The sequence below is a fragment of the Centroberyx gerrardi genome, chromosome 24, assembly GCF_048128805.1.
Source record: "Centroberyx gerrardi isolate f3 chromosome 24, fCenGer3.hap1.cur.20231027, whole genome shotgun sequence".
NCBI lineage: Eukaryota > Metazoa > Chordata > Actinopteri > Beryciformes > Berycidae > Centroberyx > Centroberyx gerrardi.
Window position 1 is genome coordinate 10165357 of NC_136020.1, and position 26543 is coordinate 10191899.

At 42.1% G+C, this 26543-nt stretch overlaps 1 protein-coding gene across 2 annotated transcripts; it reads right to left on the reverse strand.

Annotated features, from left to right (window-relative positions):
• Nucleotides 1-5308: 5308 nt before the first annotated feature.
• Nucleotides 5309-24852, reverse strand: tspan11 (tetraspanin 11). 2 transcript variants are annotated; one of them, XM_071905644.2, is made up of 9 exons: nt 24768-24852; nt 22115-22222; nt 19316-19507; nt 16898-16972; nt 15029-15133; nt 14420-14578; nt 10591-10677; nt 9189-9313; nt 5309-7153 (listed from the first exon to the last, which is right to left on the reverse strand). In XM_071905644.2, exons 2-8 carry the CDS (start codon nt 22199-22201, stop codon nt 9236-9238), a joined length of 783 nt encoding a protein of 260 aa, XP_071761745.1. In that variant the 5' UTR covers nt 22202-22222; nt 24768-24852; the 3' UTR covers nt 5309-7153; nt 9189-9235. The 2 variants fall into 2 exon arrangements, with proteins under 2 accessions (XP_071761745.1, XP_071761746.1); XM_071905645.2 differs by lacking the exon at nt 9189-9313.
• Nucleotides 24853-26543: the final 1691 nt, after the last annotated feature.

Below are 26543 nucleotides of genomic sequence, written 5' to 3' on the forward strand. Positions count from 1 at the left end.
TGCCTTTTTCACACATATAAGGATATCAGATCTCTCTAATGGCGAACAATAGATAATATTTCAATTATCAAGTGATCCCAAGTAGTAGCTGAATGGCTGTTGGCAGTACAAAAGTGGTATCAGTGAATCCCTTCTTTCTAACGGTAAACGATTTGTGATGTGACAACATTTTAGACCTGACAAACTAGTTTCCGGTCTTAGTACATAAGTTAACTTTTAAAAAGGTGTACCATGTACTGTAATCAGGTCTTTGGATGGCTGATATCTAATTATCTAATTATTTCAAATTCAAAGGTTTGGTGAAAACACCATTCAAACAGTCGGCTTTCTGAGACAAAGAATGTGCATCTCAGTGGGATGCTTTATTCATGTAGCCTGTATTCCCCATTACATTTTTGTATATTCTCAAAGTCCAAACAACATCTCCTCCCATTTGCCATCTGTCTTTATTGTCTGAATCTTAACTCCCAAGGTCATGGGCTGTAATGGCACAGTGCCTTATGTTTAAGTGTTTACTTCCTGGAGGGTACTCGAGAGCCTGTTTACTGCAGCAGTCTGATTACTAACTCTCTGTCTTTCTCTGACTCTGCGCTCACACCACTCTCATGGCCGAGTCAAGGTCGCTCCCATGCTCTCATCCATGCCATCAATCTCAGAGGGAAACGCAAATACTTCCTCTCACGCTCTTTTGTTCCTGTGCGCCCCCCCCCTTTGTTTTTGTCATACACCCTTCTTTCTCCAAATATCATATCCGTTTCTTCCTCCTCTTCTCATCTCGGAGCATAAACAAACAGGTTGACAGACTAATCTGTTTTTATACAATGTCCTTATCCTTTACGGCTCACAGCTCTCTGAGTTAAAACTAACGCCGCTGCTCCTCATTACTCAATGTCAGGTTTATCTTTGACTCAAAAGGCAGACAAGATATGATAGATATGATTGATATTGTATGGAAATCACACACACACACACACACACACACACACACACACACGCATGCACGCAAACATACCCACACATCAGGAATTTATTCATGTCCACATCACCATTAAGCTGCAGTCAGTCACACACACATGCGTACAGGTTCGTGCAATGAGGAAACAAAGCATTCCCAGTTGGTGGTTTGTGTGTATGAAAAAAATACAAAAAAAGGTTTTGTTTGTGCATGCAAGCCAACTGACATTGACTGCCAAACAATGTACGGCAAAGAGTCCATAAGCTAACAGACTGTAGTTCTAGCTTGTAAATGCATACCAAGTTTACAGACTCCAACCTTCACTTTAAACAGAAACACCACTCAACCCATATAAATGACAGTGTAACAACACCACCAGCGGATGCCAGAGAAGCCATGTTCAAGTCTAGCACTCCTGACATACATGAAGCATGAAATTCCATAGCAGTGTTGGCCTGCTGTACCACATATGAACAGCACAACATCCATCATATTGAAACACATCCTTCTGACTCAACAAACACTTCTCTTTGACTCGTCATGGAAAGAAATCTGTCAAGCACAGTTGTAATGTAAGCAAATCTAATCAAGTATCACAAATCAAACAATCTATTCAATACAAGGAATTCGTGTTACACAAACACGCCGATACACACATACACAAAGCTAGAAGATTATGTAAATATGCTAATCTAAACTGTCAGTATTTGTCAGTTTAGTCAATGTTGGTCGAGTGATAAACAATAGGACATAACTCTCCTCAACAGTTTGTCTATTCTTACGTGAACTTTGACCTTTTGCTCCATCACAGGATGCTTTTCTTTGTTACAGTCAGAGGGCATAGACACCCTGGCGTCCATCTCGTGTTTCCATTTTTAAACAACCATCGCAGAAAATTCCCGTTTTCTCATTGTTTAACCAATTTCCCATTTATAAGGCCATCATGGTACCTATGCTGGCATGAAGTGCCAACGCATCACAGTGTGGTTGTGTAACCTTCCGACCGCCCCATCATCTGTTTGACATCCATCAGCGTCCCCATCAACATCACGCTCATCATCATTATCAGACAGCAGGCTTTTGAAACGCCGTCTTGAAACACTTTCTGAAGTTTGTTTCCATCTAAACTCACTCTCCCATGGACTAAGCCCCCCACACACACACTGTGAAACAGACACATACCTCAGAAACCACAGCCTCTCTGCTCTAGGGGCATTGGGAAGTGGCTGCGCAACATATGGGGGTTGGGGAAGGCTCCGGGGCAGCCGCTCACAAGCTCAATTTACAATACTATCCGACACCTTAAAGGTGTATTTCAATACTGCAACAATCTGGTTTTGTATGCACTCAGAATCCATAGAGTAAAAACAATTTGGATGTGACTGTGAAAATAGACAATTTGATTAAATATTAGATTTTAGTGTCCACCCAGGATGCAAGATGGAGCCGTCTCTTTTCACTTGTAGCACCTTTATTAAAGAAAAAACTGAATGGGCAGCTATTGAGGCAACGTCAATGGACACAACCTAATGCTGTGTCATTAACATTGAATTAGTCTGTAAAACCCTAGTACAGGCTGTGCACACTATGGCAGTTACAGCCTAGGAATTATGTCTATGGTACGCTGCAATACTGCAGTAATGGAGACGCACTTCCCTTTATAGCTGCAACCATACCATGCCATGCTGTCAAAATATTGTATATAGATGGATACTGAATGCATATAAGTAGAGTAATATGTAGTCAGGTGTCTACTGTATGTCTTGCACTTGCCTTTTGAATTGTAATCGAGGTTATCCTTGCACCAGTTTTGTCAGTATTCACTGTGCAACTTGGACCATGTATTGATTTTACTTGCCAAATAAAGTATTTGTGATTCTTGCTAGGATACCAAGGTCAATAGCACTAGCTACTGACATGGATAAGAACTTAGTATTAGTCATAATACCCAATCCATCCATTTGTTGAGGATGTTAGTTCCCCACTTTAACTTGATTTCAAACCCCATGTACAACAGTGTTAACATAACCTCTTCCTCATGGTCGATAATACTCGATAAGACAAGGTATTTTATTTGCAGAGATGAGGTCAGATTATGCCAAACCCAATCCAAATCTAAACTGTTATCTTTGACTCAGGAATGGTATTCAGGGACAAAACTATCTTCAACAACAATAACACTGCACATCTGGCATCTCCCATTGTTTCACTGGCTCTCTAGGGGCTGCTGACACATTGCAGTATGCTGACAGTGATATTAGGTTTCGATTTATGTTGGCGTAAGGGTCCTCTGGCTCATAAGCTTTGACGTCCAGTGCTGCAGTTATCTAACACGCCATCTCCTTCCCTTTGCCTTTGATCCCTGCAGAAATCTGTCAAACACATTTATGGCCAGAGCTAATGTGTTCCAATATGCGGGCCAAGGGCAGACTCATTGAGAAGGGAGTAAGAATATGGAGGTCAATGTACAGAGGATTTAGAGACCAGATCTGACACGGCCCGACTTCTGCTTCGGTACAGACCTGACCTTGTAGACAAGACCGGACTTGAACCTTTGTTTCTCTCACTGGAAATCAAGAATGAGTCGGCCAAAAGTAACTGCTCCAGTGGAGCTGCTTGGTGGTCAATAGTTTAAGACTATGATTGCACTGGGCAGGTGCCAGGTGTGAATGTGTGTAACTGTCTGAATGTGAAGCAGGGCGTTGCTGAAAAAGAACATGCGTCCTCAGCAAAACCCTCCCTGGATAAATAAAGGTTAAAAAGGAGACCAAGGGATAGATTTTCACATGGTTTCAGGCAAAGACTCAATCCTAAAGCCTTGTTGTGATCCAGGTTGAGTTCTAGACAAGATACGTATTGTCTTCCTAATGGGGTTTTACGTTGATGCGGACAGGAGTGGTTTTTGAGAACCGTGCTAGCATAATGAATCCCTAAGCAGACAGCATCCACTTTATTCAATGTGCACCTTCAGGCTTGTTACATACTGTGCTCAATGTGTGACAGCAGAAGTCTTTTCCCACACATCTACCACGCTAAAGGCACAACAGTATTCAATCACCACAACTGAGGCCTCAAGTATTTCTGCACATATTGAACACAGGTGCACTTTCTCAGACAATAGCTGTGTTGTGCAAGAATACATTTTATGAGAGCTCACCAAAAGCCTTAGAGGAGGATAATATCCATAGCTCAAGATTGCGATTGCACGCGGACATGCGAGGGAACACATATTGTATGGAATTAAACGTGTTACTTCACAATCGTGATAGGGGTTTAGAAATAACATCAGCACACGGCGTGTGTTTGCACAGTCCTGGGATGCATTTCTATGTGCTCTCTTTGGGGTGTGAGTCATGTGTGTGTGTGCACGCGAACACACGCGTTCACGCTTGACAGAGAAATGGATAGCGCAACATGTGTTCTAAGGTGACTTCTTGAGCTGTCCCACTGACATATCTGCTCCACTGCTATGATGTGAGATATGAGGAGAGGAGGGAGGGTATGGCCAGTATGTGGATGTATGTGTGTGATGCGTAGGGGGCTCAACACATGGGAGTGGTGAATCTCCAGCTGCTTCCAATTCCTCCTCATGGGTCTCTCCTGGCACGGGGTGTATACCGCATGCTAATATGTGTAGCCTCTCTAGCGTGTGTGTGTGTGTGTGTGTGTGTGTGTGTGTGTGTGTGTGTGTGTATCTGTCAGCAGTAGTGTGCCCTTCCCTGCTCAGTATGTGTGTGTGTACAGCCTCCTACGGTGTGTGACGTCTGCAGGAAATGGGAGCCATCCTCCTCTAGCTGATGAAGACAAAGGTACTGACAGACTCTATAGACTCGCTGAACCTAAAAATGTTGGAGAACGTCCAAACTCTTTAAAAACTCTTTGTCTCCTCGCCCTCTTTCCTAAGCGGTTGACGATGATAGATCACTCTGAAGCGACGCATCGTGTCTCGTCAGCGATCTGGAGGCGCAGGGAACCAGAGGGAAGGGGGAAGTCGTGCACTGCTACAAAGACAAACACTTTAGTCATATGGTCACAACATTAACAAAACACACTGCGGCGCCAACAGATTGCTGGAATGACACAAACACTTTGTGTGCATGGCGTCGTGTTGAATATATGGAGATGACGACCCTGAAAACCATGCAAATCTGTTTCCCTACTACTGCACCAAGAATACTGTGGTTTAACAGAACAGCAGGATTATTTAACATCTTTAGTTGAATTCTACAACCAGCTTATATCACTGCCAATGGAAAACCTTTGTCTCCCTCTAGTGGCTTCCTAATCTGTCTGAAATAGCCCTGGGCCATTGCTGAATCCAATCCACACTACATGACTTTTATTAACACACAATTTTTTGATGCATCAATATATGAATATTTATTTATAACACAGTTTCATATCAATATTTTGAAAAGAACAATCAGTAGTTGGAGCACATGCCATTGTCATATCACCATTTTCATCCACTTGTTCCAGCTACTTCATAGCCCTCTTCATTTCTAAGGCAATCAGGAAAGAATACATTAATATAAAGGTTCCTTTACTATGTAGTAAATCATGGCAACAGTGAAGTATTCCTGCCAAGAGATAATGGGTACGCATACAGATAATGTCTAAATGGATCTATCATCACAGCGTATTTAGCCAACCAGACTACTACCAAAAGAAAATGCAGCCATGTCCAGAAATGATGTAATATTGTTAGCTTATATGACACAACAGCTAAGATAACAACTCAAGTTTTGGAAAAAAGTAATGCTGCATGTAAAGACATGGTCACCACTATAGTGGTAATAAAGCTACTGATTAATCCACATGGAATAGATCAAGGAAAAGAGTTGGCAACTTTATCTAGTGACACACAATGGTCCTTGTTTGCTTTGGCTTTCAGAAAAGTTGGCTTCTTCACTCTAGAGAATGAAACATCAGTGTGTCCAAGAATGTATGGAAAAACACATGAATTTAACTTAGTATTTAGCTTAGTATTACACATGAAGATATTTGTATAGTGGATATACTGTATGTATGTAGCGTGGAATCTATCTGGTGTACATTATCAGGCCAAAGTGCAGAATACAGGTAGGCCTACAATACAGCACACAATGTGTGTGACCAGTGCCAACCACTAGGTGGAGTGCTAAATCCAGGCTTCTCAGGTTTGGTTTGTTCCAGCGAGTCCATTTGGTTACTTCTGAATTCTGTCAACAATTTCAGAAGATTTCATTACTTCTACTACCTGGGGATGTTTGGATATTTGTACCCATTATTGTTGGTTGTAAAGTTTATGTAAACAGTAAAATAAACCATTGGTCCTCACAAAAATATGAATTACACTTGAGTGTTAACATTCGCTTTCAGTTAATATTAAGAGCTATCCTACACTTACACATTCAGTGTTATTTAATAATATAGATATTATAACTACAAATATAAAGATAATTTCTTTTTATTTCATTTGTCCCCTCTTGTGATTACAGCGCACTGTCAGCACCTCCATTAAGAGGTTTTCACACATGGAATTAAAGTAATTATTGAACTACATAACCATTTCCCACAATGTTGATAGAGGCACGCTGTGGTTACAAAAAGATACAACCATAAATTATCTTCCTTCATAAACAGCAACACCGTGTACTCGGTGCCCTCGCTCAGCCTACTCAAGTAGAGGAGTGAAAATAGAGTGAAAATAACCCACTCTTACATAAATCTCTGCACAGTGAAAATATAACATGATGAATCAATTTGCATCAACAGTTGAACAGAATGGAATGCAAGTATCTCCCTTTAATTTGCCCTGCTCAAACAGAGAGCCGTGCATGCATCCAAGCCAAGATAACAGCGCAACCAGGCGGGACGTTGCAGGAGGCCTAGATCACAGTCAGGTATCAGAGCTTAAACAGTCTGGATATGACCCAACTGCATCACACAATATATGAAGAACCTTAAATTAGCCTGCTTGGGCAATGGCACTATTTGTGTCTAACTGCAATGTGGGTGACCTGGGGCGTGCCCATAATCTTGACTTCGTTTGGGTCAACAGGTAAGAGTTCAAAGTTCAAAGGTTGAAGTTCAGGTGTTCAGCAGGTCATTGCTCCAACTGCCTGTTGGAGGTGGAGTGTTGGTGGCCTGGTGTGCTCAGTAAGGCTCCATCTTGATCCTCCTGTACAAGCAGCAGGTGAACACCATGCCACAGATCTGAAAACAGGAAGGGTTAGGTCAAAGGGTGCTGGTCAGTTGCCATGGCAGACCAGTGGAAGCCTGAATGCTGTTGACTGTGGGGAGGGAGAAGGGTTAAAAGGTGGTGGGTTGAGAGATTTTTGCTGGTTACTATGGGGACGTCAGGTGTCGAGCAGCAGTTATTGCAGCAAAGTGTGTGTGCACAGTCTTGCACAAGCAGAATACACAAAAGGTCAGACGTGAATGAAGATATGGCCAATGCAGTCAATGTTTTTGGGAAAAAAAAAAAAAAAGCAGATTTACCAGTGTGATTTCAACTTAAGTTCAGCATCATTCAGAGAGAGAAAAAAAAAAGACCATCAGCTGAAATCTTCAGCCATAACTTATATCTGACTAACACTCGGTGATCCTAATTTCATCAAACGCAACCACATTTTAATGCTACTTATTAATGTGAGTTGTTTTTTTTTTAAAGATAGTCAACGTCAAAATCTACATCTAATTCCACTCACAGTAAAAGGTTTTAACACAGTAAAACCCTGTTGGGCTGTGGAAAACATCTCCAATCTTGTGGCTTAGGTACTTTGGTACCATTTATGTGGAGGAGGGAAGTGACTGAAAATTAAAGGGATCTAGGTTCAACTGTGAGGACCTGAATGGCTCATACACAGGAAAAATACTCCACAGTTAACAGTTTCCCATACAGGGTTTCCCGTAAAACGCGTAATTGTTCTTTTGCACAGCGACATCCTGGAAGATAAAACTACCCACTAGTGTTTCCGTTTCCTCTCAAGGCTTTCTACATTTACCAAGACACAGGATCTGATGTAGCAGTCCCTTGGGTTATTAAACTAGGGTGAGCACCTACATAGAAACTAAATAAAGCCACAGAGCATGACCTCCAGAAGCTCTTTCCTGTCAAGTTCCCTACTATGTGAGAGGTCCAAGAGTAAAGTACAGAGCAGCAGGGATATAGATTGACCTAAGCCACTGTGTGCACAAATGCCCATCTGTGCGTGTGTGCACATGGCCATGTCAGGCTTGATGGATGAACAGGCAAGGGCTCAGATTCAATCTCCAGGTCTCTGAAAGCCCTCTGAGAGAGCATTATCGAGCGGGTCGGCATTGGGAATAGACTCATCGCGGACTCTCTTCAGGCCAGTTTATGATGTTTCTCTCCCTCTCTGCCGCCACCGGTGACAATTTATGTGACAGAGCGCGGAAGGAGAATGACATTTAGGCTCAGGATGATGATATGAGAGGGGAAAGTGTGAAAGACTTCCTCTCTGCTCCTTAGTTTTCTTGGAGCCTAATGGAGAAGACAGGGGGCATGGATCCAAAAGAGCAGTGATGGAGTAGCCTGACAAATTATGATTTCAATTGCAGTAATAAAGGAAGTTACCAATCAAAAAATACAGTAGGTTATCAACCCCTGTAAATATCAGATTGAAGTAGCATTATCCGAAAACTATATCCCAGCTCCATCCCAGGATTCTTTTCATCATAATTTGTCCCATTACAAAAATACGGCAGAGCTTGATAGTAGGCTCCAATTTAAAGTAAAATAGCAATTACTTCAGAGGTGGGTATACACACAGACATCACCCAATGCTTTTTTCCTTGCTTATAGCCACGAGTACTTTATAGCACAAGGCGGTATAGAGATATGGAACATGACTCCTGATCTGTGTATAGCTACCAACAGTGTCATCATGCAGATGCAGTTAAGTTTTTATTAATCAGGGTGTACTCATGAAGTGTTTGACCTGAATCATGTTATCACACCATTTTTAGCCATGCAAAAGGTGATCACACATGCAGCCACAGGTAGTTAAGCCATTATCATGACATACAGAGTCACAACCGCCAATATTTACGGCGAAGCCAGGGAGCTGCATGCTTGACATTGGGCAGAGAACAGCTAAGAACATAAACACCACCATACACAGTACATGTGCAGCCTACACATACACACATTTAACACAAAATCGGACAGACACACAAGGACAACATGCAGACAGACATCAATCAAATTTCCACAATGCCCTCCAACCTTGTCCTCTCCAGTTGATTAAGACCACAAAGTGGCTCTAGAGCTAATCACATTGTACCGAAGTCCTCTTCCTCTTCTTTATAGAGCAGATAGATAAAGCAGGCTGTCAAGACTGCCCCGGCCAGCTACAGTGACACCACACACACACACACATAAAGACATACATTGCACCACAGACAGGTTAGTGTGGTATGAAAGACATAGACAAGTTTTACGACAAAAACTACAACTATTTAGATTAACATGGACAATAACACATGGACAAAGATTTCCAATCAGTCTGACAATATGATTGAGCGGAAAGATCACCAGTATTGTTAAGACAGATTAGATCAAAGACTTGAGACATACAGCACAGATGGAGAGCAAATATATGATTGGATGTAAATGCCAAGAGAAAGTGTTCCAACAAGTCCCACTAAACATATAGTATTGGTTATATTTTACATGCATTTCTCCTTGCACATTTTATATATTCAGCCCCTCATTTGCCTATTTGACATAATCACTTGGGGCCATTTGGGAAAGAAAATCTTCGCAATACAGGAAGAGTTAATGGAATGCTGTATTCTTAAATGGGGAATTCCCATGCCAACAGCCATATCTGTCAAGGACAACACATGACAAACCCCACTGGTCATTTCTTATCCTTTCCCATTTCAAGACTTCATTGATATGGCAAAAAAAAAAAAAATCAATCTGGCCCCATGCCAGTAGGATGACAAGGAAAATGATCTGTTTCCTTGTGCCCGATTATAAAATTCCAGCTTTTCAGCCTGAACATCAAGTAAAGAAACAGTGGGTGCACAGGGGCATATTAATCTTCCAAATACCATGAGCGAGAATCAATGCAGGTTTGGGTGGTCTCATGTTTCTCTCGAGTTTATTTACAGAGAGCTGGTGCATCGCTACTGGAGGGCAGTCAGCCATCCCAGAATGGTAATAAAGCACCGTTGTACGCCTCCTATGGCCCCATAAGGCTTAAAAGCTCAGGTCCATCTAAGACAGGACCAAATCAAATAACATGAATGAATAGAATCAGATAATGACGACTGAGAGGCTAGGGTCAGATGAAAAGAGGAGTCCATTTTGGAGGTTGTCTGACCTGCAATGGTAAATTTTCAGTAATGGCGAGATTAAAAACCATCTGCCTGGGTTTTGTAAGCTTTTACACAACAAAGGGCAGCGTTTTACTTCAAAAGGTAAAAGCAGTGAACCTCATCTTGTGGATGTTTTTGGGATGATACAGAAAACTAACTTAATTTGCCTTGTATAAAATGTCTTTCTCAGGATGAAGGCAAACAGAATATTTGTAATCTCATGCTTTAGTGTGCAAGACATAGTGTTCTGCTGCTTCAACATTGGCGGGACTGTACATATATATGTTTTATATTTCACTTACCTGTAGACAGGCCACTCCTATCCCCACAGCACCAATGACCAACAGGTGGTCTGCCAGGAACTGCTCCAGCTTGGTGATGCAGCCACCCTGCGGAGTCAAAGGGTGAAAGTTTAACTCATGTCATAGACGATATATACAGTACGTTTGAACAGTTAGGCATTAGCATCTAAACTTTAAGCCATCAATGTGTGTATCCCACGGTGTATTTGTAAAGCTTGCTTTCTCAGCATCTCTCCATAGCCAACATCTAAATTGCTGCAACAAACAAGAAGACATCCTGTGGAAGAATACTCAATGTGTGTTGTTTTGTGTGTGTACTGGTGCAAGTGTGATTACAAGCCTGTACACTCAGACACATTTATCAAAGGTATACTTTCAGAACACTTTAATCCAAAGGTTTTTTTCCCAGCAGTCAAATCACTTAAAAGGAAAAAAAAAACCATTCCATTCAATATGCCTATGAACATGATGGCAGGCAAAGTAAGTGGTAAGAGTGGAAACTGGTTTGATGCCAAAAGGTGAAAAAACATACTTCACCTCTATCTTGGATAAACACTAAAAAACCTCTCCTCTTTTATTCATTTCCAGAGAGCTCAGACTATCAGGCAAAAGTTCAGTGTAAGCTTTTCAAACTGTGTGCTCTAGACACTCCCCATTTTAATTCAACAAATGGAATATGAGGAAGGGAAAATTTGGCAGGGCGATGTCTCTGAATACTGTGAAGATTGTGTTATATCATCAAGCAGCGCCCAGTGCAGCTTTTTGGACATGAACTACTGATGAACTGCTTCAGTGTTCTTTATTTTAAATTTGACAAACAGCATCAAGTCACTTTCTTAATAACTAAATTTAACATTAGGCTGTTAAAGTTACGTAAATACACACACATAAGCGGCGCTGCTCTGCGGCGACGCGTGCACATCGGGCTCTGGCAAATCTAAATGTTACTCGTTTAGTTGTTTTCTTTGCTGTGCGATCGTCTACTAAACTGTTGATTTAATAAAACCACTAGCTAAGCTGCGGAAAACGGACTTTATAATGCTGTGGAAATGTGGATCTAGCCAAATCCTGCTGCTGTTGACAATCACCGCACTGCTCCTACACTACACCTGGAGTATCTTACCTGAGAACGGGCAGAGGGGCGGGGAGCTTCCCAGTCTTGGCGTCCTGAATGGAAAAGGAGTTCTACAATACGACCGAGATCTACTCCTGTTACTCCGCAAATATGCTGGAAACGGCTCAATCTACGACGATATCCCAGGGGACATTGCGCATCCGCGCAAGAAAAACCCGGCCACCCCTTCCTACTCTGCTCTTTGCCAATGCCCGTTCCCTTCCAAAACAACTGACGGAGCTCCAATCGTGCGTAAAATTTATGTACGAATACAGAGACAGCTGTTTACTTTGTTTTTCGGAAACTTGGCTGAAAGAAACAATAACGAATGACACGCTGTACATTGATGGTTTTGGCTGCCCTATCAGACTAGATCAGGATAGCCAGGCCACAGAACTCCTAACCATATCCATGAGACCCTACTACCTACCCAGAGAGTCTGGCCAAATCTTTTTATGTGTAGTGTACATCCACCCTAAGGCAAACTACCCCAAAGCATCAGATATTATTCATGATCATATAGGTGTACTGGAAAACATATCACCTGATGCCCCCAAGTTAATTCTCTGGGATTTTGATGGGTGCTCACTGCAAAAAGTGCTCCCCCATTTCCAACAATACATCACATGTCCGACTAGAAACAAAAAGACTCTTGACCTATGTTATGGTAACATCAGGGACGCTTACAAGTCCTACGCTAAGCCTCCATTGGGAGACTCTGATCACAATGCCATTTTACTTGTACCTACATATAAGCAAAAACTGAAGGCTAATAAACCAAAATTTAAAGTATACAAAGCATAGACTGATGAAGCTCGAGGACCTCAAAGGCTGTTTTGAATGTACTGAATGGCAACTCTTCTTGCACCTGCATGCACCTGAGTGCAACAGCCTGTGCCAAAACCTGGGCCTCGGTGAGTCCATACCAGTCACAGAACGTGATGTGGTCTTGTCCTTCAAGAGAATCAACCCAAGGAATCAGCCGAGCCAGATGGCCTGGGGGGCTTGGTCCTCAAGGAGTGCAGACACCAACTCTGCTTTATATTTAGAACTATATTTCAAATCTCTTTGGATCAGCATCACATCCCGTTTGCATGGAAAACATCCTCCATAATACCTCTACCCAAGACCCCAATACCAAGCTGTGCCAATGACTACAGGCCAATCGCTCTGATCTCACTAATCATCAAAAGCCTAGAACGGATAATACTGTCACTCATGCTACAGGACATCAGATCCAAACTCAACCCACTACAGTTTGCGTACAAGGCAAGGCGTGGCACTGAGGATGTCCTTCTCTATCTCCTCCACACTATCTATACCCACCTTGACCAACCAAAGACATTCACCCGTATAATGTTTGTGGATTTTTCATCAGCATTTAACACAGTCAAACCACACCTCATGCTACAGAAACTTCTGGCCATGGGGGTCAACACCAACATCATCCGCTGGGTAAACTGCTTTCTTACTGGGCACATCCAGACGGTCAAAGTCAACACCACCCACTCTCCCCCTATCACTACTAACACAGGAGTCCGCCAAGGTAGTGTCATATCCCCAGTATTATTTACCCTATTCACCGACCAATGCAGAAGTCATTTCCCAAATTGCCATAACATAAAATTTGCAGATGACACAGCAATAGTAGGGCTCATAACCAACCAAGAAAGTGAAAACAACTACATGAATGAAATAAAACTATTCACCGCCTGGAGCAAAACCAACCATCTCATACTCAATACCAATAAAAAAACAAAGGAAATGATAATTGACTTCAGGAGCAGGAGGAGCATACTGGAACCGGTCCAAATTCACAACCACGACATCCACACCGTTGACAGCTACCGTTACCTTGGAACCATCATCGACTCAAAGCTCACCTGGAATATCAACACACAGACCATATACAGCAGACAACAAAGACTACACCTTCTACGAAAACTACACAAATTCAATGTCAACAGTTCCACATTACACCTCTTTTACCAAACCTTCATGGAAAACATTCTCACCTTTGGATTCCTCGCCTGGTTCAGTTCCTTAACACTCGTCAATAAAGACAAGACAACAAAAATCATTAATATCTCAAGCAAAATCTGCAGAATCAAATGCCGGGACATTACATCACTGTTCAAATCATGTGCAATACACAAGGCAAACCGGATCATAGGAGACACTACTCATCCACTCAACAGCCAATATGAACTACTCCCATCAGGACGCAGGTTTCGGACCCCACTCCACAGAACAAGAACAAATAAAACATTCATCCCCACATCCATAGGACTAATCAACAACGGACTCTGATCACTGTTCCCCACTGTTCCCCATTTCCCCCCCCATTTCCAATCATGTATGTTTTGTGTCCCGTTATGACATTAATGTGATGTCCTGTTTGTCTTGTGATGATGTTTCTTTTCTTTTTGTTTGTAATTTGCCACCGATGATTGTACAGAACACATTTCCTAACAGACAAATAAATATTCATTCATTCATTAAATGGATGAGTCAGCATGAGACATGATTCAGTAACAAAGAGGAAACAAGAACAGGATGTTAAAAGTGAGCACTTCCACTCCCTTTTAAATTCTGCACATCTTTAATCAATCTGGCCAAAATTCCCCAGTCAATACGATATCTATTCAACAGCTAGACAGAAACTGAGCTTGCCATTTAGTGTTTATATTGTCCAGAATCATCCAGCCTACTGACCTCCACCTTGTAGATGTTGGAGGGGTGGTCCCTCCTGCCACAGTGGGGGGTGATGGTCTTGCAGCAGCTGTCAGGAACCACCCTGCGCTCCGCCAGCTCTGATGAAATGTACACGCTCTGCACCCAGTCATGGGAGTTGTTGCTGCCACAGCACTTGAACTGCAGAGGTGGGAGAGTAAGGGAAACGTTTGGTTTCTTAATGTCACATATGAGAAGCTCAAGTCACCCTAAGGTCTCCTAATGTTAATACATGATCCAGTTTTTTCAAGGTTTTGATCAGCATGACTTTATCTTGGACCACCACTCTGAATCAATACCCTGTCCACTATAAAAATTCTTGCAGTCCAAGGGAGTGGCGTTTCCTTCTTTATAGAGGCCTGGATGAAATTACTTGTTTCACTGGTCCTTTTAGGAACAATACTTTGGGCAAACCCCCATAGATTAAACAGGACGTTGACAAATTTGAGCAATGAGTCATGGAGCAAAATGTATTAAATTCATAACAGAGTGTCAGTGCACTTGACCCTGCTTGCTTGAGGAAAAGTACAGCACATAACCTTACATAAACCAAACAAAACTTCAAATAGTTTTTGAAAATGTAGCCCATACATCCTGCTGTAGTCTGTCCACAGCTAATGTGATGGCCTCCTTCCCTGACTGGGCGTAGTTCTCCGTCATAGTCTGGTTCAGATGCTGCTTCAGCTCCTCACTCAGCTGGGGAGGAAGGAATGTTGAAAGAAAGAAAGAAAGAAAGAAAGAAAGAAAGAAAGAAAGAAAGAAAGAGTGTCTATGCGCTTTTATACAATAGTTATTTGTGAGTTAACAGTGAAATTTCTCTTGCAACCACAAGCTGCTTCATTTAGTACACATGGAAAACATCAAATATAGAGAGAACAGAAATAGAAAAAAATGTGTGGGAGCACATGAAAAAGAATATAAGGTGAGAGTGTGGAAGTGATAAGCTTGACAAAGGTGAAAGAGTGGGCGGATTGGGGCGAGATAGAAGGGTAGCAACTCCCGCACTTCTGTGGATGCTATGATTGAGAGTACACACGAACACCACGCAGCAAAAACAGGCTTTAAATATAGCCTTTCGGGTGTGTGTGTGTGTGTGCGCGTGCACACAGGAGAGAGAGAGCGAGAGAGAATGAGAGCCCTTATCTTTAAATTGATCCTATCCTGTGCTGAGGCCTTTTCCACTATGATAAATCACTTGAGCATGCTTGCAGATAGCATGGTGCTCTTTGCAGACCGAGCTGAATGACAGGCAGATGTGTGTGAGATAAGTCGATCCTGAGAACCCTGGCTCAGATAAACCCCAGACACTGAACATGGGCTCAACGCAGGTGCCAAACAAAGACAACTCACAGACATATGAAAGGGAGAGCAAGGGGATCTACTGTAGATTCTCCCATGGCTCATCGCCACCAATCTACAAGATGGAGCAAAGAACACCACCTTTAAAGGAAGTATTTTGAACTTTTTGGACTAGGAAAAAAACCATATAAGAAAGAAACGGAGCCAGATATTCCTCAAATCATATGTCATATCATGTAGGATTGCGCGGCTTCCTTGATATTGTAATGAGTCTCCTAGTGTTGCAGACATGCTCGTAAATGTTTACGACTGGTGTAAACAAAGGCGTGTCAAGCAATAGCTCAGTCCAAAGCATCATTAATATCAATATCCATCTGTAACTTTATGTAGTGTGCACGTGTTACTGTAGGACTTCTAAACTACCAAAGTGGACTACTAACATTCCCAAGCCATGTAATGACGCCCTGGTGTCTGTGTCCCTGCATTCATGGCAATTTACAACTGTGAAGTTTCTAACCTCCAACATCAAAAATCACCTCCTATACAACTTCTCAGAATAGCTTCCAAGTAGGAAAGATTTTCGTATATCTGACATCTCTCTTGGCCCTTTCCACGGGAAGGCAAGCTACAGAACAGCACCCCTACTCACCATACCACCCTGCTGCCCGAGACAAGGACTGCTACAGTGCAGTGACAATCTCAAATGGCTCGGTGGCTAGCCTCAGTGCTAGCATAGCAATTAGCAGCTTCAAATTCAAGGTTATCAATCAGAAAAAAAACAGAGCTCTGAGATGCCATGAATGCCAGGCAAGTATCCTCTTTGATGATATGAGTATGAATGAGGGACGATGGCTTGGCCTAAATAAGAAGAATGAAAAACTAATCAAGAGGACAGAGACTATAGGAAAAATACAAACATTGTTTGAGGAAAACTAGTATAGGAGCAGTCAAGGAAATGTGTTTTGGGGCTTTTCACCAATAATACTTAAATGTTGTCATTGAGTCCAATTTAATATCCTGTTAAGACTTCCACTTTTGGAGGTTTTGGTGTACATGAGAGAAAATTCATTGAAAACATTAACTTTGTTTTATTGGCGAATTGCCCCTTTAAAAAGGAATATAGTGAGAGCCATAAGAAAATAATAATCAATGGTCACTTACCCTCTGGTAATACACATAGGCCAGTACTCCAGCCACCAGCTCAATCAGGAAGATCAACAGCAGGCAGGAAAAGTACTGTGAATGAGAGTGAGTGCCACAGGGGGACAGAGAGAGAGGGAGGAAGAGAGAGTGACCCAATAAACAAAAGACTTCACTTCATCCACAACTTTCAACTTGAGAGTCGTCAGCTCAGCTAACTCATTGAGAAAAGTTGTTCACACATCGTGACAACTCTTCAATTGAAAAACTTCAATCAGCTGTCATTGTGCTGCATCTGCCAAACCCAACACAGATGGCAATGCTGCACAGAAAAGACAACCAGAAAGCAATTTGACAGACTGTAGAATCGGATGAAAAGAGTCATTGAAAAGGCTGTCACATTTCTCTACGGTATCTTTTAATGAGCTTTCTAAGCTGCCTGAAACCAGTGCTGCTATGTATCAACATTCACAAAGTTAACTTCAAAAACATTATCTTAACACAAAATTAAATTCTGATCATTTAACTATTAACCAACACAAACATGCATTTGCACTCTGCAAGAGAAGAAGCAGTTATTAATAGACATCAGGTCAGTGTAATTACCTAAGCTCTTGTGCATGTTCATCAATACTTATAACCAATAACAGCCAAAAATACATCATTGCATTGGTGAGTCCAACTGTGAGCTTAATGCTTACTGATAAAGGGCCGCTGTATCGACTAAAAAGCAAGGCATAATTATGTAAACTGTGGAGCGAACGGATCGCCCACACATTTAGAGCAGTCTCACAGAGTGACGGTTGCGGACTGAGCCACATCAAAACTGCAACTTTCACAGACTCAAATAGCACACAGATACGCACACACAAGCTCACGACTGCATGTAAAATTGTTCACACACACGCCACACAAACTATAGGCCACGCTGCCTAATGCAAACACACACACACACAGCTAATTAATCCCACCTGTCTGTCGGAGAGGCGGGACAAGAGTTTGACAGCAGCAACAGCGCTGTTATGCTCAAGGCCATTACGGAGAGACAGATGCTACATCCCATCTTGTGCGAGGTGGGAAACAAAATGATGGCAAACTACATTGTTTGTCACATAGGCAGCTGCAGGGGAGCAATCATTTCAGGGAACAAAGTTAATATTTAGGAAGCTCAAGCAAATGTTCACTTTTTTTGGGGTTTTTTTAGGTAGTTATCACGGTAATTATGTGATGCAGAAACACATCCTACTGTGTGTATCTCCTAGTTACAAGATTACAAAAAGCACTACTCTCCATGTGCCTGCTGCCCACACAGAATGCTGACTGCCCCTCCTCCCCTCCCCCTCCCTTCACACACACACACACCACGAGTAACCCACCCTCATAAACCACACACAAACAAATCCGCTCTGCATCCACCTCTTCGCTCCCGCAGCCCCCTTCCTCTCCTCTATAGCTCCATCCGTCCCCAGTAGATAGATAGACCTATAAATAGTCCTGCAGCAGTGAACGCTCACCTCCCGCCTGCTTCTCTCCCACTGGGCCCTGTCTCTGTAAAATAATGAGGACAGTAAGGGCCCTGTCAGAGCCATTTGTCAGCATCTAGCGACAGAGCTTAAACTAGGGAACACATGGATGAGCACCATGTTATATCAGTTGTTATGTATTTTCACAGAAGAGAGCATACCTGTATGTATACGTGGGCTAGTACTTATTTAGCTTCTCAGTGTAGACGTAGCAATCTAGGACCACTAACCAGTAGACTGGGTCAAGCACCATCGCTTCTTTTCATTTGCACTCGTTGTCCACTGACCATTTGATTTCGTTGACCATTTCAATTTTGCAATTTATGGGACAGGGGCTACTTAACTTGATACCATTTCAATCCTCAGGCTAGATTGCTCTTGACCAAGCCACAGTAGAGTTGATTTACTCAAATGGGTATATAGTAGCACAGGGTAGCACAGGGCAACGATTTTATTTATTTTTTTGTTAACCTTTATTTATGCAGCGAATATCGACTGAGCATGCATGCTCTTTTTCAACAACACCTTGCCTCATACTCGCGCAGTTACACAAGCATTCACACCTGGAAGCTCCCCAGTACAACCACAGTCTATTGGTCACTGAGTAGCTACAATGGAGCAAGTGGAGGTTAAGTGTGTTGCTCAAGTAGCTGTTGCCTGTACACTCAAAATCCCTCCTCAGAGAAAACTACTCTCCCATGAATCACAAAATCCAAATTGTCACCTATTTAACAAGTGAATATGGGTTGAAACAAAAATGAGAATGTCACAAGGCTAGCACTCTCGCTGATCCATCAACACGCATATTCCCTCAACACATACACACACACACACTTTGCCATCTGTCCACCTGTAGGACTGGCCGTGCAAAGGCAGGCACTTGAGTAGAAACCCTCCCATGGGTGCCATGTCTCACCGTGGACAGGCAGCTCCTCTGCTCCCGGATGACAGCGCAGCAGCCCAGGAAGCCCGTGATCACCACCAGGCCGCCGGCCAGGATGAGGATGTAAGCCGAGACAGCGAAGGTGCTGGAGGCCAGCAGGCTCAAGTAATCGCTCTTCTCCACCAGGGTCCAAACTCCTACACCCAGAACTGCTGCTCCTCCCACCTGGGAGAGGGAGGGGGGAGACATGGGTTGGAGAGGGGTGTTGAGGGGAGAAAGACATTACAGAGGGAAGGCAGAAGAAAAGGGAAATATATAGAAGAATGAGGTACGAGTTACGGATGGGGGCGTAGAAGAAAAAGGATTTCAGAGAAGAGAAATGATGAAAAGACGTGATGGAGAAGTGATAATAGAGGCATGGTGAGGAGATACGGGTCATAATATGGAGAGAAAGAGATGAATGGAGGGTTACAGGAGATATGGATGACTTGGGGCAGAGACAAGGAACATGGTGAGTCATTGAGTGTGTCGTGTCAAGTCATTGTTGAAGAAAGGAAGACAAATAAAAGACCCAGAAGTAAAAAGCGTATCGCAGGAAGTGACAAATAGGAAGTGAGCTTAATGACATCGGATGAGTCAGGGGAACAAAACAGCGAAAATGTGTCAGGACAGTGGGAGAGAGTGAGAAGGGGCACAACAGAGGGTAAGAATGAAGGAGAGAGAAAAGAAAAAGAGACAGAATGAGAGGGAGGAAGGCATTAACAACAACAAGCAAAGGGGGAGGGGGAGATCAGAGACAGTCAGGGCACACAGTAATGTCCGTTTCCTCACAAACAATCCCATATAACACACCCAGGGTGACGTCCAGATCTGTTCCTCTCATCAGTGCCACAGCCGGACGTATAGGAAATGCCTGCGAGAGTCTCCCCCCCTTCATCCTCCCATCCCTTTCCTTCGAAAGCATAATCCCCATGTTCAAAACAACACAGAGCAACAACACGTACACAGTCAAGGAGGCACCACTTGGACAAGTACAGGGCCCATATAGCACATTTGGGATTTCTATTGTATGTTTAAGCAGTGCAAGTTCCCTTGAATTATAACAAATCGACTTATCTTTAAAATGTTTTCATTTGACATGGCTCAGGCTGTAGAGAGAGTGGAGCTGAGATGGCACACAGTCGCAGGGAAGAGGGATACACAGACCAGATTAGTAGATTTTAGTCATTTAGATCAGTGGTTCTCAACGTGGGGTCCGGGGACCACCAGGGGTCCTTCAGGGGGTTGCAGGGGGTCCCCAGCAAATTGATGAATTGTTAAACTTCACTATTTTTTTAATTTACAAGAAGTTAACACAATTGGAGAATGTAAAAGAATGACTATTTTGATCATAGTTTCACTGTTATCTCTCTACCTACAATACAGATTCTGGACAAAATCATATCCAACAATAAAAATATTCTCAGATTTGGGTCAGAGGGACAAAATCTCATCAAATGGGGATCTTTGGCCCTAATGTGTACTAAATTAGAGGTTCTTGGTATGAAAAAGGTTGCGAATCACTGATTTAGATAATGCTCTCACCAAGAGTAATTACAATGACTGCACTGTAGAACAAGCTTAATGTTAAAATTACCAACATCACAAGCCACTGTGTCTCGACAGAAGATACAACAAATATTCCTGTGTCCTTTGAATGATTATGTATGATAGAGTGGTGGTGGATGAAGAAAGACGAGCCGGAGAGAAAAGGCAGAACAAGACGAGAGCTTTTTCAGTCCAAGTGAAGGAGGAAGATATGGGAAGAGGGGCCTGTGATCCAGGGAGGAGAGGGAGACGTGATGCGCTTGCTGAAGAGATGAGTATTCAGGTGACGACAGCGCATTAGCCCGAGCCTGAAAATAAAGCTTGATCCCTTGTCTCCATTTAACTTCTCCCACCCACAGATCTGTCTCTGTCTCTCTCTCCACACAACGTTGCCTCTTTGACTCCGCTTCGTACTTTAAACAACATGTTTCAAAGTGACCGCAGACTCTGTGCGCGCTCTACCATGACCTAAGGGCTCAGCAGTGAGAGCGTACAGCTTTAGTAGCGAACTGTAGTATCAAACATTAACCGCGCACTGTCTTGCCAGAGAGCAGGTTTGATACACTGCACCCCACCATGCACTGACAGGCCCTAAATAATCTATGACTCACTTTGGGCCAAATCCATTGCTCAGCCCTTTCAGACTCAGAACTCTCCTTAATTCTCTCCCTCTTTCAACATCCCCCCCCCCACTCAAATGTCTTTCTGTCTGGAGTGTTAAAGGAGCATTAAATACGATTTTTACTGTTCCATAGCACAAAATGACCTGTTGATACATACTTCCCAGAACATACTCGGTTTTGGAACAATCCTTCACCCACCAACTCATATTTTCTACTGCTTAACGATGGAGGATGCTGCTACCAGCAAGCAACCGGCGTCACAAGGCAATTTGTTCTCAAGTCATAAAAAGCAAATGACGGAGCAGAATTATTTCCTATTTCTGATGGATCTTTGCTCTAATTAGGTAGCTTACTTGTCTCTATAATGAAAATGTGACTTTATTATTCATGCCAAATACAGGCCACCGTAAGCTGTGCCAGAGACCTGGCAATGTTGTTGCATTTCCTTGGTTGCCCATTAGCGGTCAATAAAGGTTATAGCTTACTTAATCCCCATTTAAGACCAAGTTGTAAGCAAAGTGAATGCAAAGTGTAATGTTGGCAGTACTAGTTGTTTAGGTAAAGGGCTTGTCAGTTAGGTTTTGCTTAAAAAGGAGTTTGTATATCGTCAGTCAGCACTCACCCAGAAGAGGAAGTTGAAAACAAAGAGCAGGTACTTGAGACACACTGTCAGCCAGTCCTCTTGGTCATCTTTGTACACCGCCGACATTTTCCTTCCTCTGGTTCAGTTCTGGGGAAAAACAACAACAACAAAAAAAGCAGATTATTTCTCAATACAGGAGGATTATAGGAACTGTGTGTGAATTTGCAGCTGAGATTCATAGTTAAAGTAAAATTTTCACAATAATACAAGATAAATACAAAACAGGCATGATTTGTAGAAGATGATTTTCTCAAGTGCTGAAAAGTGTGATGAGGTTTGATATTGCAAAGTTATAGAGGAGTCAAATGTCTCGCCCCTGGCTGACTGAGCTGAATTTGCCTCTTATTACCCATGGTGTCATGGTGATAGCATGGTCATGCTGAAAAACACAAAAAGCGAGTTTTATGTCTTGAGGGCTTTTATTTTGCGTGAGATTAACTGTGGATTCCATACACACTGGTAAACTGCCACATTACAACCAATGGACTTACCTACTAAAATGTTTATATAAGGGTTTATAAAACTTAAGTTGCAAGCCTATGTTGCTCATATGACCCCAAATGTAAAGTTGCAATAGAAAAGAATTCCCTCCAATGAGATACCCCAGATATCATAGTTTTTATCTGAGGCAAAAGAAAAGGAATAAAAAAATAATAGACAAATGCTGACACTGGCAGGTAACTGAAGCAGCCCAGATTACAGAACAGCCAGGCAATAGTAATATTCCTGTCTCGGCTCAGCTTTTGTTATGACATTTGACACCTCCGCACAAAATATGCCCTACAATAAGTGTGAGGGTAATCAGTGCGGTTTTGTTTGGCAAAGGGATACAGACGCTTTTTAGCCTGTCAAATGTCATAACAAAAGCTTAGTCTCAACAGCAATATGAGGCCCTTTGCTCAAACACTTTTCAGCATTCACATACTTTTTAATACCAAGTCAAATCATCTCTGCTAGAATTTAAAATGCCTAAAGTTGTGTCTTTTTCCACATATCTGCTCTAATTGGACAGGACACGCACACAAACAGCTGATTACAGTATAAAGTTGCAATCTCAAGGGGCCTCTGGAGAGAAATTGACACTTGAATAAGATCAGTAACATTTCTGTCACCTCACTAATTTGCAACTTGAAACTTTTATTAATTGTCACTTTTTTTTTTACGAATTTGCAATTTGAAACTTCTTCCGCTACACAACTACTTTAGCTGGAGAAATCTCAAGGCCTCATTTGTTTCCAATATTGAAAAAATGTTTATCTCCATCAGGCTACTTCTTCCTAGTTTTTTAGTGATACAGTACCCAACTTCACAATATCATCTCCTCTTGTTATATCCACAAACCACAATGGTAAATTATTAATAGCACCAAATAGATCATAAAGGTATGAATCTTTAATTGAGTGTACAGTTTCACTACTGTAAATAAAAGGGCAAGGGGTGGGAAGCACTTAGGCCCATAAAATTGATCTGCAGTAGGCGTTTCCATCAATGAACCGAGGGGAGAGGAAATAATGCAGGGTTTCTGTTTGTTGGCTGGGGAGCAGTACAGCAAGCAACATGTCTGAAGACATTCTGGGCAGCTGGTATTAGTCTGTTAAGACACCATGGTGTTTGATTGCCAAGGATGATCTGTTAAGGATTTAATTTCAATAAAATGGTACATGATTGTTAGTGTGGCCTTCCAAAAGTCACTTCTGCAGTAGGCCTGGAATTAGGCAAACAAAACCATGCAGAGGTACATTATTAATAATTAACAGTCCTAGTCTGCTTGAACGTTATGGAATATTTATTCCTGTTTTTGCACTAAATGGCTATACCCTATGCAAGACCTCTTGTTTCTACACAACTTCGCATCACATTCGTTCTTCAGGCAAGCATTCAATTACAACACATATCGTTCCAGTCCTGAGCTCTGATTGGCTGAGTAACGTTCCATGCCGTTGTAAAACACAAGTGCACACCTGTGACCACTTTAGGTAGTTTAAAAATGAATGCGCCAATCGAAAATCAGCACAGACGGTCCTCGTGTCGCCCAACAACAACATTGTTTCTGTTCAAGAACTATATTGCTTAGCGGAAGAATACATTTTTAATAGAAGCAGTGTGCAGCCATGGTTTTATAAAAGCACTAAGCCTCTCGACACCGTGTTTTGAGTGGTTTCAGGACAGGTAAGAGGGCTTTGGGCACTTCGCTTCGCCTAACAAGGCCTCTTAGCTGTTCTAAAATCGCTGTAGCCGATCCAGATGCATTAATAGGCACCGTCAATTACTGCAATAGGTCCATGTTGTGTAGCCTACATTATCATTCAGCTGCGACGATGGTTTCTTCTTGAGGGAATGGCCTATAGCCACCGTATCAGGCATGGGATACTTTCGGACTTTGGCCACTGATACCCTTCAATATCATAAATTGTAACCTAGAAATTTCAAGCATAGACTACATCATGCGTATGCGATTTAAGATGGTTTCCAAAACTTTCCTGTACCCCCTTCAGGATGGGGTGGAAGACCAAGCATCCTGAAAAAATCTCTCCACCTGCGTCGTTGGTGTGCAGGACAAAGTTTAACCGAATTACCTTGGGGTTGCAGAGATAAACTAACATTTTCGCCTCCTAAACAGCAGCCTACTCACCGGGTTACCGCTTGGAAAAATAAACTCGTACTGTAGCTATTCCCGTCAGGTCGGAGTGTACTGCACTGCAGCACTGTACCTTTTGTCCGGTCAAGCTTGTTGCTTTCTGGGCGTCCGGCAGGTTTGAGCGAATGCTGCCTTCAAGTGCTCCTTGTAAGCTCCTAATTTCCAGTACGAAGCTCATAAATACGACTCATCGCGCTCTCAAGTGCCTGTTGGTCATAAATAATAAAAAAATGAGCACTGTAAAAGACGTGATTTTTTTTTTTTCAGTGGTTTTTTAATTTTATGAATCAAGCAGCACAAGATGATTTTGTGCTGCAGTGGCTGAATGAAAAGGACAAAATGTGAAACTGGTATGATGTTTTAATTATTAGCCAAAACAAGTTGTGTATGGGGGGCAGTTAAATGTTAAAGAGTTAAAACGGAAACCTGCAACAATATTAGTTATTTACATAGAAAGCCAAAGACATAAGACTTTCACCAACAATTGTCCACGCAGCTTCCCTTACAACGCCACCTAAACGTCACACTTTGGCAACAGGAATCCTCGATTACCACTTTCTGTGATATTTTCCACGTTGTCGGGTCGTTCATGCGCGACCAAATTTTCCTTATATTTCTGACAGCACTTGAAGGCAACACGAATGCGAACTTGTGGAAAGGGTCAATGTGGGGTGACAGACAAGGAAATGGAGCTACCCGCCCCCAACAGCTGAATACCATCGTGCCATTATCAGCATAACCTTGGTTACAATGTAACTAAATGCCCGTATAGAAGAAGTATATGCCTATACTTATAGGCTACAATGTACTCTCAAAATGCTGAGTGTAGCCTAGCTTTGAAAGGCCATATACAGTACATATACATGAATGTATATGGATTCAAAAGGCATAGAAATGAATGAATAGGCTAGACCACTAGCTCCTAGAGGTAGGAGTGCTCCTAGGCATTTGTGGCCTAATGTGTATCAATTTGATGGTCCCTCACATGAAAAAGTTCATGATCTAACACCTTTTGAAAACATGGCTAGAACAAATATGAATATGCCAGTATTTCTGTTATCAAATAAGTATTCACATTTTCCATTCTTTATGTAGTGAAGAGTTAATTTACTCATATTACAAGGGTACAGTTTATGCTTTTTATACTGACTTACATTCATCTGGTACTGACAGGGCAAGGATTTCATGTTCTACTACACAAACTATACCCTATAAATCATACATATATTTCTACAAAATCATTGTAATAAGTTGCATTTCAGGTGATAATATGCAAGCCCTTACTCTTGATTTGGACCAAAATACATCTTATTACTTATTCCAATCAAGCGGTAGAGAAAGACAGACAATCAATTCTCAAATCGCTCTTCATTATGTAAAGTACCCTACCTACTGATTGAACTGGGGACCTCTATGACCCCGAAGGGGAGAGGCTAATTTGGTATTTCAGCAGAGAGCTGATCTACATTGATTTGACTGTCTGGCATTGTTTGCCTTTTTAGTCAGTTATCACTAAAGAAATGCAACTTCATACGCAGAATGCAGGAGACTGAAATCTAAAAAAGAAAATATTGTTACAAGGGGAACCTTAATGACGCAAAACACTTTTCAAGGAATGAACCATGATGTAGGAGGAATGTATTTCTTTAACAGATTGTTTTCATTGAGATATGTGACTTTTGAAAGAGAGACCTGTAAGGCAGACTTATGACATATTATGCATTAGAATTAACAATAACAACAGACATTGAGGAAAATGGTATGATTGTT

Excerpts from the sequence above, each read along its gene's own strand:
- tspan11 (XM_071905644.2), bottom strand. The coding sequence starts at position 22,201 with ATGTCGGCGGTGTACAAAGATGACCAAGAGGACTGGCTGACAGTGTGT. Across the intron at positions 19,508-22,114 it reads TTTTCAACTTCCTCTTCTGG|GTGGGAGGAGCAGCAGTTCT; the intron begins GTGAGTGCTGAC and ends TCCCTCTCCCAG. Across the intron at positions 15,134-16,897 it reads CCTATGTGTATTACCAGAGG|CTGAGTGAGGAGCTGAAGCA; the intron begins GTAAGTGACCAT and ends CTTCCTCCCCAG.